The 17759-nt window shown below is 51.4% G+C and overlaps 1 protein-coding gene across 1 annotated transcript in view; it reads left to right on the top strand.

The window, feature by feature from the left end:
* Nucleotides 1–16322, top strand: part of LOC137380737 (trichohyalin-like) — a 47083-nt gene extending 30761 nt beyond the window's left edge. Inside the window, exons 4-5 of the mRNA XM_068053028.1 lie at nt 6655–7191; nt 15870–16322. Of these exons, the coding sequence (XP_067909129.1) occupies nt 6655–7191; nt 15870–16322 (990 nt within the window). The remainder of the gene's footprint in view (nt 1–6654; nt 7192–15869) is intronic.
* Nucleotides 16323–17759: the final 1437 nt, after the last annotated feature.

Raw genomic sequence — 17759 nt, 5'->3', positions numbered from 1 at the left:
AACAGTACAAGGTCTCCGGGACCAGCAGAACACATCGGAAGAGAGCACTCAAAAACAGCACAGGAACTCCAGGACAGCAGAACACATTGGGAGAGTTCAAAAACAGCACAGGAACTCTGGGACCAGCAGAACACATCGGAGAGGGAGTTCAAAAACAGCACAGGAACTCTGGGACCAGCAGAGCACATCGGGAGAGAGAGTTCAAAAACAGGACAGGAACTCCGGGACCAACAGAACACCTCGGGAGAGAGATTTCAAAAACAGCACAGGAACTCCAGGTCCAGCAGAGCACATCGGGAAAGAGAGAGTTCAAAAACAGCACAGGAAGCCCGGGACCAGCAGAACACATCGGGAGAGAGAGTTCAAAAAGCCCGGGACCAGCAGAACACATCGGGAGAGAGAGTTCAAAAACAGCACAGGAACTCCAGGACCAGCAGAACACATCGGGAGAGAGAGTTAAAAAACAGCACAGGAACCCCGGGACCAGCAGAACACATTGGAGAGGGAGTTCAAAAACAGCACAGGAACTCCAGGACCAGCAGAACACATCGGAGAGAGAGTTCAAAAACAGCACAGGAACTCCAGGACCAGCAGAACACATTGGAGAGGGAATTCAAAAACAGCACAGGAACTCCAGGACCAGCAGAACACATTGGGAGAGTTCAAAAACAGCACAGGAATCCTGGGACCAGCAGAGCACATCGGGAGAGAGAGTTCAAAAACAGCACCGGAACTCCAGGTCCAGCAGAACACATCGGAGAGAGAGTTCAAAAACAGCACAGGAACTCCAGGTCCAGCAGAACACATCGGAGAGAGAGTTCAAAAACAGCACAGGAACTCCAGGACCAGCAGAACACATTGGAGAGAGAGTTCAAAAACAGCACAGGAACTCCAGGACCAGCAGAACACATTGGAGAGGGAGTTCAAAAACAGCACAGGAACTCCAGGACCAGCAGAACACATTGGAGAGAGAGTTCAAAAACAGCACAGGAACTCCAGGACCAGCAGAACACATTGGAGAGGGAGTTCAAAAACAGCACAGGAACTCCAGGACCAGCAGAACACATCGGGAGAGAGAGTTCAAAAACAGCACAGGAACTCCAGGTCCAGCAGAACACATCGGAGAGAGAGTTCAAAAACAGCACAGGAACTCCAGGACCAGCAGAACACATTGGAGAGGGAGTTCAAAAACAGCACAGGAACTCCAGGACCAGCAGAACACATTGGGAGAGTTCAAAAACAGCACAGGAATCCTGGGACCAGCAGAGCACATCGGGAGAGAGAGTTCAAATATAGCACAGGAAGCCCGGGACCAGCAGAACACATCGGAGAGAGAGTTCAAAAACAGCACAGGAACTCCAGGACCAGCAGAACACATTGGAGAGGGAGTTCAAAAACAGCAGAGGAACTCCGGGACCAGCAGAACACATCGGAACGAGTTCAAAAACAGCACAGGAACCCCGGGACCAGCAGAGCACATCAGGAGAGAGAGTTCAAAAACAGCACAGGAACGCCAGGACCAGCAGAACACATCGGGAGAGAGATTCTAAAAACAGCACAGGAACTCCAGGTCCAGCAGAGCACATCGGGAGAGAGAGTTCAAAAACAGCACAGGAACTCCAGGACCAGCAGAGCACATCGGGAGAGAGAGTTCAAAAACAGCACAGGAACTCCAGGTCCAGCAGAGCACATCGGGAGAGAGAGTTCAAAAACAGCACAGGAACTCCAGGTCCAGCAGAGCACATCGGGAGAGAGAGTTCAAAAACAGCACATGAAGCCCGGGACCAGCAGAACACATCGGGACAGAGAGTTCAAAAACAGCACAGGAACTCCAGGACCAGCAGAACACATCGAGAGAGTTCAAAAACAGCACAGTAAGCCCGGGACCAGCAGAACACATCGGGACAGAGAGTTCAAAAACAGCACAGGAACTCCAGGACCAGCAGAACACATCGAGAGAGTTCAAAAACAGCACAGTAAGCCCGGGACCAGCAGAACACATCGGGACAGAGAGTTCAAAAACAGCACAGGAACTCCGGGACCAGCAGAACACATCGGAACGAGTTCAAAAACAGCACAGGAACCCCGGGACCAGCAGAGCACATCAGGAGAGAGAGTTCAAAAACAGCACAGGAACCCCGGGACCAGCAGAGCACATCAGGAGAGAGAGTTCAAAAACAGCACAGGAACTCCAGGACCAGCAGAACACATCGGGAGAGAGATTTTAAAAACAGCACAGGAACTCCAGGTCCAGCAGAGCACATCGGGAGAGAGAGTTCAAAAACAGCACAGGAACTCCAGGACCAGCAGAACACATCGGGAGAGAGAGTTCAAAAACAGCACATGAAGCCCGGGACCAGCAGAGAACATCGGAGAGTTCAAGAACAGCACAGGAAGCGAGGGACCAGCAGAACACATCGGGAGAGCGATTTCAAAAACAGTACAAGGTCTCCGGGACCAGCAGAACACATCGGAAGAGAGCACTCAAAAACAGCACAGGAACTCCAGGACAGCAGAACACATTGGGAGAGTTCAAAAACAGCACAGGAACTCTGGGACCAGCAGAACACATCGGAGAGGGAGTTCAAAAACAGCACAGGAACTCTGGGACCAGCAGAGCACATCGGGAGAGAGAGTTCAAAAACAGGACAGGAACTCCGGGACCAACAGAACACCTCGGGAGAGAGATTTCAAAAACAGCACAGGAACTCCAGGTCCAGCAGAGCACATCGGGAAAGAGAGAGTTCAAAAACAGCACAGGAAGCCCGGGACCAGCAGAACACATCGGGAGAGAGAGTTCAAAAAGCCCGGGACCAGCAGAACACATCGGGAGAGAGAGTTCAAAAACAGCACAGGAACTCCAGGACCAGCAGAACACATCGGGAGAGAGAGTTAAAAAACAGCACAGGAACCCCGGGACCAGCAGAACACATTGGAGAGGGAGTTCAAAAACAGCACAGGAACTCCAGGACCAGCAGAACACATCGGAGAGAGAGTTCAAAAACAGCACAGGAACTCCAGGACCAGCAGAACACATTGGAGAGGGAATTCAAAAACAGCACAGGAACTCCAGGACCAGCAGAACACATTGGGAGAGTTCAAAAACAGCACAGGAATCCTGGGACCAGCAGAGCACATCGGGAGAGAGAGTTCAAAAACAGCACCGGAACTCCAGGTCCAGCAGAACACATCGGAGAGAGAGTTCAAAAACAGCACAGGAACTCCAGGTCCAGCAGAACACATCGGAGAGAGAGTTCAAAAACAGCACAGGAACTCCAGGACCAGCAGAACACATTGGAGAGAGAGTTCAAAAACAGCACAGGAACTCCAGGACCAGCAGAACACATTGGAGAGGGAGTTCAAAAACAGCACAGGAACTCCAGGACCAGCAGAACACATTGGAGAGGGAGTTCAAAAACAGCACAGGAACTCCAGGACCAGCAGAACACATCGGGAGAGAGAGTTCAAAAACAGCACAGGAACTCCAGGTCCAGCAGAACACATCGGAGAGAGAGTTCAAAAACAGCACAGGAACTCCAGGACCAGCAGAACACATTGGAGAGGGAGTTCAAAAACAGCACAGGAACTCCAGGACCAGCAGAACACATTGGGAGAGTTCAAAAACAGCACAGGAATCCTGGGACCAGCAGAACACATTGGAGAGGGAGTTCAAAAACAGCACAGGAACTCCAGGACCAACAGAACACCTCGGGAGAGAGATTTCAAAAACAGCACAGGAACTCCAGGACCAGCAGAACACATTGGAGAGGGAGTTCAAAAACAGCACAGGAACTCCAGGACCAGCAGAACACATCGGGAGAGAGAGTTCAAAAACAGCACAGGAACTCCAGGTCCAGCAGAACACATCGGAGAGAGAGTTCAAAAACAGCACAGGAACTCCAGGACCAGCAGAACACATTGGAGAGGGAGTTCAAAAACAGCACAGGAACTCCAGGACCAGCAGAACACATTGGGAGAGTTCAAAAACAGCACAGGAATCCTGGGACCAGCAGAACACATTGGAGAGGGAGTTCAAAAACAGCACAGGAACTCCAGGACCAACAGAACACCTCGGGAGAGAGATTTCAAAAACAGCACAGGAACTCCAGGACCAGCAGAACACATTGGAGAGGGAGTTCAAAAACAGCACAGGAACTCCAGGACCAGCAGAACACATCGGGAGAGAGAGTTCAAATATAGCACAGGAAGCCCGGGACCAGCAGAACACATCGGAGAGAGAGTTCAAAAACAGCACAGGAACTCCAGGACCAGCAGAACACATTGGAGAGGGAGTTCAAAAACAGCAGAGGAACTCCGGGACCAGCAGAACACATCGGAACGAGTTCAAAAACAGCACAGGAACCCCGGGACCAGCAGAGCACATCAGGAGAGAGAGTTCAAAAACAGCACAGGAACGCCAGGACCAGCAGAACACATCGGGAGAGAGATTCTAAAAACAGCACAGGAACTCCAGGTCCAGCAGAGCACATCGGGAGAGAGAGTTCAAAAACAGCACAGGAACTCCAGGACCAGCAGAGCACATCGGGAGAGAGAGTTCAAAAACAGCACAGGAACTCCAGGTCCAGCAGAGCACATCGGGAGAGAGAGTTCAAAAACAGCACAGGAACTCCAGGTCCAGCAGAGCACATCGGGAGAGAGAGTTCAAAAACAGCACATGAAGCCCGGGACCAGCAGAGAACATCGGAGAGTTCAAGAACAGCACAGGAAGCGAGGGACCAGCAGAACACATCGGGAGAGAGATTTCAAAAACAGTACAAGGACTCCGGGACCAGCAGAACACATCGGAAGAGAGCACTCAAAAAAAGCACAGGAACTCCAGGACAGCAGAACACATTGGGAGAGTTCAAAAACAGCACAGGAACTCTGGGACCAGCAGAACACATCGGAGAGGGAGTTGAAAAACAGCACAGGAACTCTGGGACCAGCAGAGCACATCGGGAGAGAGAGTTCAAAAACAGTACAAGGACTCCGGGACCAGCAGAACACATCGGAAGAGAGCACTCAAAAACAGCACAGGAACTCCAGGACAGCAGAACACATTGGGAGAGTTCAAAAACAGCACAGGAACTCTGGGACCAGCAGAGCACATCGGGAGAGAGAGTTCAAAAACAGGACAGGAACTCTGGGACCAACAGAACACCTCGGGAGAGAGATTTCAAAAACAGCACAGGAACTCCAGGTCCAGCAGAGCACATCGGGAAAGAGAGAGTTCAAAAACAGCACAGGAAGCCCGGGACCAGCAGAACTCATCGGGAGAGAGAGTTCAAAAAGCCCGGGACCAGCAGAACACATCGGGAGAGAGAGTTCAAAAACAGCACAGGAACCCTGGGACCAGCAGAACACATCGGAGAGAGAGTTCAAAAACAGCACAGGAACTCCAGGACCAGCAGAACACATCGGAGAGAGAGTTCAAAAACAGCACAGGAACTCCAGGACCAGCAGAACACATCGGAGAGAGAGTTCAAAAACAGCACAGGAACTCCAGGACCAGCAGAACACATTGGGAGAGTTCAAAAACAGCACAGGAATCCTGGGACCAGCAGAGCACATCGGGAGAGAGAGTTCAAAAAACAGCACAGGAACTCCAGGACCAGCAGAACACATTGGAGAGAGAGTTCAAAAACAGCACAGGAACTCCAGGACCAGCAGAACACATTGGGAGAGGGAGTTCAAAAACAGCACAGGAACTCCAGGTCCAGCAGAACACATCGGAGAGAGAGTTCAAAAACAGCACAGGAACTCCAGGACCAGCAGAACACATTGGAGAGGGAGTTCAAAAACAGCACAGGAACTCCAGGACCAGCAGAACACATTGGGAGAGTTCAAAAACAGCACAGGAATCCTGGGACCAGCAGAGCACATCGGGAGAGAGAGTTCAAAAACAGCACAGGAACTCCAGGACCAGCAGAACACATTGGAGAGGGAGTTCAAAAACAGCACAGGAACTCCAGGACCAGCAGAACACATTGGGAGAGTTCAAAAACAGCACAGGAATCCTGGGACCAGCAGAGCACATCGGGAGAGAGAGTTCAAAAAACAGCACAGGAACCCCGGGACCAGCAGAACACATCGGGTGCGATTTCAAAAACAGCACAGGAACTCCAGGACCAGCAGAACACATTGGAGAGAGAGTTCAAAAACAGCACAGGAACTCCAGGACCAGCAGAACACATTGGAGAGAGAGTTCAAAAACAGCACAGGAACTCCAGGACCAGCAGAACACATTGGGAGAGGGAGTTCAAAAACAGCACAGGAACTCCAGGTCCAGCAGAACACATCGGAGAGAGAGTTCAAAAACAGCACAGGAACTCCAGGACCAGCAGAACACATTGGAGAGGGAGTTCAAAAACAGCACAGGAACTCCAGGACCAGCAGAACACATCGGAGAGAGAGGTCAAAAACAGCACAGGAACTCCAGGACCAGCAGAACACATTGGAGAGGGAGTTCAAAAACAGCACAGGAACTCCAGGACCAGCAGAACACATTGGGAGAGTTCAAAAACAGCACAGGAATCCTGGGACCAGCAGAGCACATCGGGAGAGAGAGTTCAAAAACAGCACAGGAACTCCAGGTCCAGCAGAACACATCGGAGAGAGTGATCAAAAACAGCACAGGAACTCCAGGACCAGCAGAACACATTGGAGAGGGAGTTCAAAAACAGCACAGGAATCCTGGGACCAGCAGAGCACATCGGGACAGAGAGTTCAAAAACGGCACAGGAACTCCGGGACCAGCAGAACACATCGGAACGAGTTCAAAAACAGCACAGGAACCCCGGGACCAGCAGAGCACATCAGGAGAGAGAGTTCAAAAACAGCACAGGAACTCCAGGACCAGCAGAGCACATGGGGAGAGGGTGTTCAAAAAGAATACAGGAACTCCGGGACCAGCAGAACACATTGGAGAGGGAGTTCAAAAACAGCACAGGAACTCCAGGACCAGCAGAGCACATGGGGAGAGGGTGTTCAAAAAGAATACAGGAACTCCGGGACCAGCAGAACACATCGGGAGAGAGAGTTCAAAATCAGCACAGCAACTCCAGGACCAGCAGAACACATCGAGAGAGTTCAAAAACAGCACAGGAACTCCAGGACCAGCAGAACACATTGGAGAGGGAGTTCAAAAACAGCAGAGGAACTGCAAAACCAGCAGAACACATCGGAGAGAGAGTTCAAAAACAGCACAGGAACTCCGGGACCAGCAGAACACATCGGAACGAGTTCAAAAACAGCACAGGAACCCCGGGACCAGCAGAGCACATCAGGAGAGAGAGTTCAAAAACAGCACAGGAACTCCAGGACCAGCAGAACACATCGGGAGAGAGAGTTCAAAAACAGCACAGGAACCCCGGGACCAGCAGAGCACATCAGGAGAGAGAGTTCAAAAACAGCACAGGAACTCCAGGACCAGCAGAACACATCGGGAGAGAGATTTTAAAAACAGCACAGGAACTCCAGGTCCAGCAGAGCACATCGGGAGAGAGAGTTCAAAAACAGCACATGAAGCCCGGGACCAGCAGAGAACATCGGAGAGAGAGTTCAAGAACAGCACAGGAAGCGAGGAACCAGCAGAACACATCTGGAGAGAGATTTCAAAAACAGTACAAGGAGTCCGGGACCAGCAGAACACATCGGAAGAGAGCACTCAAAAACAGCACAGGAACTCCAGGACAGCAGAACACATTGGGAGAGTTCAAAAACAGCACAGGAACTCTGGGACCAGCAGAACACATCGGAGAGGGAGTTGAAAAACAGCACAGGAACTCTGGGACCAGCAGAGCACATCGGGAAAGAGAGAGTTCAAAAACAGCACAGGAACTCTGGGACCAGCAGAACATATCGGAGAGGGAGTTCAAAAACAGCACAGGAACTCTGGGACCAACAGAACACCTCGGGAGAGAGAGTTCAAAAACAGCACAGGAACTCTGGGACCAACAGAACACCTCGGGAGAGAGAGTTCAAAAACAGCACAGGAAGCCCGGGACCAGCAGAACACATCGGGAGAGAGAGTTCAAAAAGCCCGGGACCAGCAGAACACATCGGGAGAGAGAGTTCAAAAACAGCACAGGAACTCCAGGACCAGCAGAGCACATCGGGAAAGAGAGAGTTCAAAAACAGCACAGGAACTCTGGGACCAGCAGAACATATCGGAGAGGGAGTTCAAAAACAGCACAGGAACCCCGGGACCAGCAGAACACATTGGAGAGAGAGTTCAAAAACAGCACAGGAACTCCAGGTCCAGCAGAACACATCGGAGAGAGAGATCAAAAACAGCACAGGAACTCCAGGACCAGCAGAACACATTGGAGAGGGAGTTCAAAAACAGCACAGGAACTCCAGGACCAGCAGAACACACTGGGAGAGTTCAAAAACAGGACAGGAACTCCGGGAGCAGCAGAGCACATCGGGAGAGAGAGTTCAAAAACAGGACAGGAACTCTGGGACCAGCAGAGCACATCGCGAGAGAGATTTCAAAAACAGTACAAGGACACCGGGACCAGCAGAACACATCGGAAGAGAGCACTCAAAAACAGCACAGGAACTCCAGGACAGCAGAACACATCGGAGAGAGAGTTCAAAAACAGCACAGGAACTCCAGGACCAGCAGAACACATCGGGAGAGAGAGTTCAAAAACAGCAGAGGAAGCCCGGGACCAGCAGAACACATCGGAGAGGGAGTTCAAAAAACAGCACAGCAACTCTGGGACCAGCAGAGCACATTGGGAGAGAGAGTTTAAAAACAGCACAGGAACTCCGGATCCAGCAGAACACATCGGGAGAGAGAGTTCAAAAACAGCACAGGAAGCCCGGGACCAGCAGAACACATCGGGAGAGAGAGTTCAAAAAGCCCGGGACCAGCAGAACACATCGGGAGAGAGAGTTCAAAAACAGCACAGGAACTGCAGGACCAGCAGAACACATTGGGAGAGAGAGTTCAAAAACAGCACAGGAACTCCAGGACAGTAGAACACATTGGGAGAGTTCAAAAACAGCACAGGAAGCCCGGGACCAGCAGAACACATCGGGAGAGAGATTTCAAAAACAGCACAGGAACTCCAGGTCCAGCAGAGCACATTGGGAGAGTTCAAAAACAGCAGAGGAAGCCCGGGACCAGCAGAACACATCGGAGAGGGAGTTCAAAAAACAGCACAGCAACTCTGGGACCAGCAGAGCACATCGGGAGAGAGAGATCAAAAACAGGACAGGAACTCCGGGACCAACAGAACACCTCGGGAGAGAGATTTCAAAAACAGCACAGGAGCTCCAGGTCCAGCAGAGCACATCGGGAGAGAGAGTTCAAAAACAGGACAGGAACTCTGGGACCAGCAGAACACATTGGGAGAGTTCAAAAACAGCACAGGAAGCCCGGGACCAGCAGAACACATCGGGAGAGAGAGTTCAAAAAGCCCGGGACCAGCAGAACACATCGGGAGAGAGAGTTCAAAAACAGCACAGGAACTGCAGGACCAGCAGAACACATCGGGAGAGAGAGTTCAAAAACAGCACAGGAACTCCAGGTCCAGCAGAACACATCGGGAGAGCGAGTACAAAAGCAGCACAAGGACTTCGGGACCAGCAGAGCACATCGGGAGAGAGAGTTCAAAAACAGCGAGGGAACTCCGGATCCAGCAGAACACCTCGGGAGAGAGAGTTCAAAAACAGCACAGGAACCCCGGGACCAGCAGAGCACATCAGGAGAGAGAGTTTAAAAACAGCACAGGAACTCCAGGACCAGCAGAACACATCGGAAGAGAGCACTCAAAAACAGCACAGGAACTCCAGGACAGCAGAACACATCGGAGAGAGAGTTCAAAAACAGCACAGGAACTCCAGGACCAGCAGAACACATCGGAGAGGGAGTTCAAAAAACAGCACAGCAACTCTGGGACCAGCAGAGCACATCGGGAGAGAGAGTTCAAAAAGCCCGGGACCAGCAGAACACATCGGGAGAGAGAGTTCAAAAACAGCACAGGAACTCCAGGTCCAGCAGAACACATCAGGAGAGAGAGTTCAAAAACAGCACAGGAACTCCAGGTCCAGCAGAGCACATCGGGAGAGAGAGTTCAAAAACAGCACAGGAACTCCAGGACCAGCAGAGCACATCAGGAGAGAGATTTTAAAAACAGCACAGGAACTCCAGGTCCAGCAGAGCACATCGGGAGACAGAGTTCAAAAACAGCACAGGAACTCCAGGTCCAGCAGAGCACATCGGGAGAGAGAGTTCAAAAACAGCACATGAAGCCCGGGACCAGCAGAGAACATCGGAGAGTTCAAGAACAGCACAGGAAGCGAGGAACCAGCAGAACACATCGGGAGAGAGATTTCAAAAACAGTACAAGGAGTCCGGGACCAGCAGAACACATCGGAAGAGAGCACTCAAAAACAGCACAGGAACTCCAGGACAGCAGAACACATTGGGAGAGTTCAAAAACAGCACAGGAACTCTGGGACCAGCAGAACACATCGGAGAGGGAGTTGAAAAACAGCACAGGAACTCTGGGACCAGCAGAGCACATCGGGAGAGAGATTTCAAAAACAGCACAGGAACTCCAGGTCCAGCAGAGCACATCGGGAAAGAGAGAGTTCAAAAACAGCACAGGAACTCTGGGAGCAGCAGAACATATCGGAGAGGGAGTTCAAAAACAGCACAGGAACTCTGGGACCAACAGAACACCTCGGGAGAGAGAGTTCAAAAACAGGACAGGAACTCCGGGACCAGCAGAGCACATCGGGAAAGAGAGAGTTCAAAAACAGCACAGGAAGCCCGGGACCAGCAGAACACATCGGGAGAGAGAGTTCAAAAACAGCACAGGAACTCCGGGACCAACAGAACACCTCGGGAGAGAGATTTCAAAAACAGCACAGGAGCTCCAGGTCCAGCAGAGCACATTGGGAGAGTTCAAAAACAGCAGAGGAAGCCCGGGACCAGCAGAACACATCGGGAGAGAGATTTCAAAAACAGCACAGGAACTCCAGGTCCAGCAGAGCACATTGGGAGAGTTCAAAAACAGCAGAGGAAGCCCGGGACCAGCAGAACACATTGGGAGAGAGAGTTCAAAAACAGCACAGGAACTCCAGGACAGTAGAACACATTGGGAGAGTTCAAAAACAGCACAGGAAGCCCGGGACCAGCAGAACACATCGGGAGAGAGATTTCAAAAACAGCACAGGAACTCCAGGTCCAGCAGAGCACATTGGGAGAGTTCAAAAACAGCAGAGGAAGCCCGGGACCAGCAGAACACATCGGAGAGGGAGTTCAAAAAACAGCACAGCAACTCTGGGACCAGCAGAGCACATCGGGAGAGAGAGTTCAAAAACAGGACAGGAACTCCGGGACCAACAGAACACCTCGGGAGAGAGATTTCAAAAACAGCACAGGAGCTCCAGGTCCAGCAGAGCACATCGGGAGAGAGAGTTCAAAAACAGGACAGGAACTCTGGGACCAGCAGAACACATTGGGAGAGTTCAAAAACAGCACAGGAAGCCCGGGACCAGCAGAACACATCGGGAGAGAGAGTTCAAAAAGCCCGGGACCAGCAGAACACATCGGGAGAGAGAGTTCAAAAACAGCACAGGAACTGCAGGACCAGCAGAACACATCGGGAGAGAGAGTTCAAAAACAGCACAGGAACTCCAGGTCCAGCAGAACACATCGGGAGAGCGAGTTCAAAAGCAGCACAAGGACTTCGGGACCAGCAGAGCACATCGGGAGAGAGAGTTCAAAAACAGCGAGGGAACTCCGGATCCAGCAGAACACCTCGGGAGAGAGAGTTCAAAAACAGCACAGGAACCCCGGGACCAGCAGAGCACATCAGGAGAGAGAGTTTAAAAACAGCACAGGAACTCCAGGACCAGCAGAACACATCGGAAGAGAGCACTCAAAAACAGCACAGGAACTCCAGGACCAGCAGAACACATCGGAGAGAGAGTTCAAAAACAGCACAGGAACTCCAGGACCAGCAGAACACATCGGAGAGGGAGTTCAAAAAACAGCACAGCAACTCTGGGACCAGCAGAGCACATCGGGAGAGAGAGTTCAAAAAGCCCGGGACCAGCAGAACACATCGGGAGAGAGAGTTCAAAAACAGCACAGGAACTCCAGGTCCAGCAGAACACATCAGGAGAGAGAGTTCAAAAACAGCACAGGAACTCCAGGTCCAGCAGAGCACATCGGGAGAGAGAGTTCAAAAACAGCACAGGAACTCCAGGACCAGCAGAGCACATCAGGAGAGAGATTTTAAAAACAGCACAGGAACTCCAGGTCCAGCAGAGCACATCGGGAGACAGAGTTCAAAAACAGCACAGGAACTCCAGGTCCAGCAGAGCACATCGGGAGAGAGAGTTCAAAAACAGCACATGAAGCCCGGGACCAGCAGAGAACATCGGAGAGTTCAAGAACAGCACAGGAAGCGAGGAACCAGCAGAACACATCGGGAGAGAGATTTCAAAAACAGTACAAGGAGTCCGGGACCAGCAGAACACATCGGAAGAGAGCACTCAAAAACAGCACAGGAACTCCAGGACAGCAGAACACATTGGGAGAGTTCAAAAACAGCACAGGAACTCTGGGACCAGCAGAACACATCGGAGAGGGAGTTGAAAAACAGCACAGGAACTCTGGGACCAGCAGAGCACATCGGGAGAGAGATTTCAAAAACAGCACAGGAACTCCAGGTCCAGCAGAGCACATCGGGAAAGAGAGAGTTCAAAAACAGCACAGGAACTCTGGGAGCAGCAGAACATATCGGAGAGGGAGTTCAAAAACAGCACAGGAACTCTGGGACCAACAGAACACCTCGGGAGAGAGAGTTCAAAAACAGGACAGGAACTCCGGGACCAGCAGAGCACATCGGGAAAGAGAGAGTTCAAAAACAGCACAGGAAGCCCGGGACCAGCAGAACACATCGGGAGAGAGAGTTCAAAAACAGCACAGGAACTCCAGGTCCAGCAGAACACATCGGGAGAGAGAGTTCAAAAACAGGACAGGAACTCCGGGACCAGCAGAGCACATCGGGAAAGAGAGAGTTCAAAAACAGCACAGGAAGCCCGGGACCAGCAGAACACATCGGGAGAGAGAGTTCAAAAACAGCACAGGAACTCCAGGTCCAGCAGAACACATCGGGAGAGAGAGTTCAAAAACAGGACAGGAACTCTGGGACCAGCAGAACACATTGGGAGAGTTCAAAAACAGCACAGGAAGCCCGGGACCAGCAGAACACATCAGGAGAGAGAGTTCAAAAAGCCCGGGACCAGCAGAACACATCGGGAGAGAGAGTTCAAAAACAGCACAGGAACTGCAGGACCAGCAGAACACATCGGGAGAGAGAGTTCAAAAACAGCACAGGAACTCCAGGTCCAGCAGAACACATCGGGAGAGCGAGTTCAAAAGCAGCACAAGGACTTCGGGACCAGCAGAACACATCGGGAGAGAGAGTTCAAAAACAGCGAGGGAACTCCGGATCCAGCAGAACACCTCGGGAGAGAGAGTTCAAAAACAGCACAGGAACCCCGGGACCAGCAGAGCACATCAGGAGAGAGAGTTTAAAAACAGCACAGGAACTCCAGGACCAGCAGAACACATCGGAGAGAGAGTTCAAAAACAGCACAGGAACTCCAGGACCAGCAGAACACATCGGAGAGAGAGTTCAAAAACAGCACAGGAACTCCAGGACCAGCAGAACACATCGGAAGAGAGCACTCAAAAACAGCACAGGAACTCCAGGACAGCAGAACACATCGGAGAGAGAGTTCAAAAACAGCACAGGAACTCCAGGACCAGCAGAACACATCGGAGAGGGAGTTCAAAAAACAGCACAGCAACTCTGGGACCAGCAGAGCACATCGGGAGAGAGAGTTCAAAAAGCCCGGGACCAGCAGAACACATCGGGAGAGAGAGTTCAAAAACAGCACAGGAACTCCAGGTCCAGCAGAACACATCAGGAGAGAGAGTTCAAAAACAGCACAGGAACTCCAGGTCCAGCAGAGCACATCGGGAGAGAGAGTTCAAAAACAGCACAGGAACTCCAGGACCAGCAGAGCACATCAGGAGAGAGATTTTAAAAACAGCACAGGAACTCCAGGTCCAGCAGAGCACATCGGGAGAGAGAGTTCAAAAACAGCACAGGAACTCCAGGTCCAGCAGAGCACATCGGGAGAGAGAGTTCAAAAACAGCACATGAAGCCCGGGACCAGCAGAGAACATCGGAGAGTTCAAGAACAGCACAGGAAGCGAGGAACCAGCAGAACACATCGGGAGAGAGATTTCAAAAACAGTACAAGGAGTCCGGGACCAGCAGAACACATCGGAAGAGAGCACTCAAAAACAGCACAGGAACTCCAGGACAGCAGAACACATTGGGAGAGTTCAAAAACAGCACAGGAACTCTGGGACCAGCAGAACACATCGGAGAGGGAGTTGAAAAACAGCACAGGAACTCTGGGACCAGCAGAGCACATCGGGAGAGAGATTTCAAAAACAGCACAGGAACTCCAGGTCCAGCAGAGCACATCGGGAAAGAGAGAGTTCAAAAACAGCACAGGAACTCTGGGAGCAGCAGAACATATCGGAGAGGGAGTTCAAAAACAGCACAGGAACTCTGGGACCAGCAGAGCACATCGGGAGAGAGAGTTCAAAAACAGGACAGGAACTCCGGGACCAACAGAACACCTCGGGAGAGAGATTTCAAAAACAGCACAGGAAGCCCGGGACCAGCAGAACACATCGGGAGAGAGAGTTCAAAAACAGCACAGGAACTCTGGGACCAACAGAACACCTCGGGAGAGAGAGTTCAAAAACAGGACAGGAACTCCGGGACCAACAGAACACCTCGGGAGAGAGATTTCAAAAACAGCACAGGAACCCCGGGACCAGCAGAGCACATCGGGAAAGAGAGAGTTCAAAAACAGCACAGGAAGCCCGGGACCAGCAGAACACATCGGGAGAGAGAGTTCAAAAACAGCACAGGAACTCCAGGTCCAGCAGAACACATCGGGAGAGAGAGTTCAAAAACAGGACAGGAACTCCAGGTCCAGCAGAACACATCGGGAGAGAGAGTTCAAAAACAGCACAGGAACTCCAGGTCCAGCAGAACACATCGGGAGAGAGAGTTCAAAAACAGGACAGGAACTCCGGGACCAACAGAACACCTCGGGAGAGAGATTTCAAAAACAGCACAGGAGCTCCAGGTCCAGCACAGCACATCGGGAGAGAGAGTTCAAAAACAGGACAGGAACTCTGGGACCAGCAGAACACATTGGGAGAGTTCAAAAACAGCACAGGAAGCCCGGGACCAGCAGAACACATCAGGAGAGAGAGTTCAAAAAGCCCGGGACCAGCAGAACACATCGGGAGAGAGAGTTCAAAAACAGCACAGGAACTGCAGGACCAGCAGAACACATCGGGAGAGAGAGTTCAAAAACAGCACAGGAACTCCAGGTCCAGCAGAACACATCGGGAGAGCGAGTTCAAAAGCAGCACAAGGACTTCGGGACCAGCAGAACACATCGGGAGAGAGAGTTCAAAAACAGCGAGGGAACTCCGGATCCAGCAGAACACCTCGGGAGAGAGAGTTCAAAAACAGCACAGGAACCCCGGGACCAGCAGAGCACATCAGGAGAGAGAGTTTAAAAACAGCACAGGAACTCCAGGACCAGCAGAACACATCGGAGAGAGAGTTCAAAAACAGCACAGGAACTCCAGGACCAGCAGAACACATCGGAGAGGGAGTTCAAAAAACAGCACAGCAACTCTGGGACCAGCAGAGCACATCGGGAGAGAGAGTTCAAAAAGCCCGGGACCAGCAGAACACATCGGGAGAGAAAGTTCAAAAACAGCACAGGAACTCCAGGACCAGCAGAACACATCTGGAGAGAGAGTTCAAAAACAGCACAGGAAGCCCAGGACCAGCAGAACACATCGTGTGAGAGATTTCAAAAGCAGCACAAGGACGTCGGGACCAGCAGAGCACATCAGGAGAGAGAGTTCAAAAACAGCGTGGGAACTCTGGATCCAGCAGAACACATCGGGAGACAGAGTTCAAAAACAGCACAGGAACCCTGGGCCCAGCAGAACACATCAGAGAGAGATTTCAAAAACAGCACAGGAACTCCAGGACCAGCAGAACACATCGGAGAGTGATTTCAAAAACTGCACAGGAACTCCAGGACCAGCAGAACACATCAGAGAGAGATTTCAAAAACAGCACAGGAACTCCGGGACCAGCAGAACACATCGGGAGAGAGAGTTCAAAAACAGCGTGGGAACTCCGGAACCAGCAGAACACATCAGGAGAGAGAACTGAAAAGCAGCACAGGAACCCTGGGACCAGCAGAACACATCGGGAGCGAGTTCGAAAACAGCACAGGAACTCCAGGACCAGCAGAGCACATCGGGAGAGAGAGTTCAAAAACAGCACAGGAACTCCAGGACCAGCAGAACACATCGGGAGAGGGAGTTCAAAAACAGCACAGCAACTCCAGGACCAGCAGAACACATCGGGAGAGAGAGTTTAAAAACAGCACATGAAGCCCGGGACCAGCAGAGAACATCGGAAATTTCAAGAACAGCACAGGAAGCCCGGGACCAGCAGAACACATCGGAGAGGGAGTTCAAAAACAGGACAGGAACTCCGGGAGCAGCAGAGCACATCGGGAGAGAGAGTTCAAAAACAGGACAGGAACTCTGGGACCAGCAGAGCACATCGGGAGAGAGATTTCAAAAACAGTACAAGGACACCGGGACCAGCAGAACACAACGGAAGAGAGCACTCAAAAGCAGCACAGGAACTCCAGGACCAGCAGAACACATTGGGAGAGTTAAAAAACAGCACAGGAATCCTGGGACCAGCAGAGCACATCGGGAGAGAGAGTTCAAAAACAGCACAGGAACTCCAGGTCCAGCAGAACACATCGGAGAGAGAGTTCAAAAACAGCACAGGAACTCCAGGACCAGCAGAACACATTGGAGAGGGAGTTCAAAAACAGCACAGGAACTCCAGGACCAGCAGAACACATCGGGAGAGAGAGTTCAAAAACAGCACAGGAACTCCAGGTCCAGCAGAACACATCGGAGAGAGAGTTCAAAAACAGCACAGGAACTCCAGGACCAGCAGAACACATTGGAGAGGGAGTTCAAAAACAGCACAGGAACTCCAGGACCAGCAGAACACATTGGGAGAGTTCAAAAACAGCACAGGAATCCTGGGACCAGCAGAGCACATCGGGAGAGAGAGTTCAAATATAGCACAGGAAGCCCGGGACCAGCAGAACACATCGGAGAGAGAGTTCAAAAACAGCACAGGAATCCTGGGACCAGCAGAGCACATCGGGACAGAGAGTTCAAAAACAGCACTGGAACTCTGGGACCAGCAGAGCACATGGGGTGAGGGTGTTCAAAAAGAATACAGGAACTCCAGGACCAGCAGAACACATCGAGAGAGTTCAAAAACAGCACAGTAAGCCCGGGACCAGCAGAACACATCGGGACAGAGAGTTCAAAAACAGCACAGGAACTCCAGGACCAGCAGAACACATTGGAGAGGGAGTTCAAAAACAGCAGAGGAACTGCAAAACCAGCAGAACACATCGGAGAGAGAGTTCAAAAACAGCACAGGAACTCCGGGACCAGCAGAACACATCGGAACGAGTTCAAAAACAGCACAGGAACCCGGGACCAGCAGAGCACATCAGGAGAGAGAGTTCAAAAACAGCACAGGAACCCCGGGACCAGCAGAACACAT

Source organism: Heterodontus francisci, chromosome 2 (assembly GCF_036365525.1).
Source record: "Heterodontus francisci isolate sHetFra1 chromosome 2, sHetFra1.hap1, whole genome shotgun sequence".
Classification (NCBI taxonomy): Eukaryota; Metazoa; Chordata; class Chondrichthyes; order Heterodontiformes; family Heterodontidae; genus Heterodontus; species Heterodontus francisci.
The sequence above is the reverse complement of the archived record's forward strand: the minus strand, read 5'-3'. Positions and strand labels throughout refer to the sequence as shown.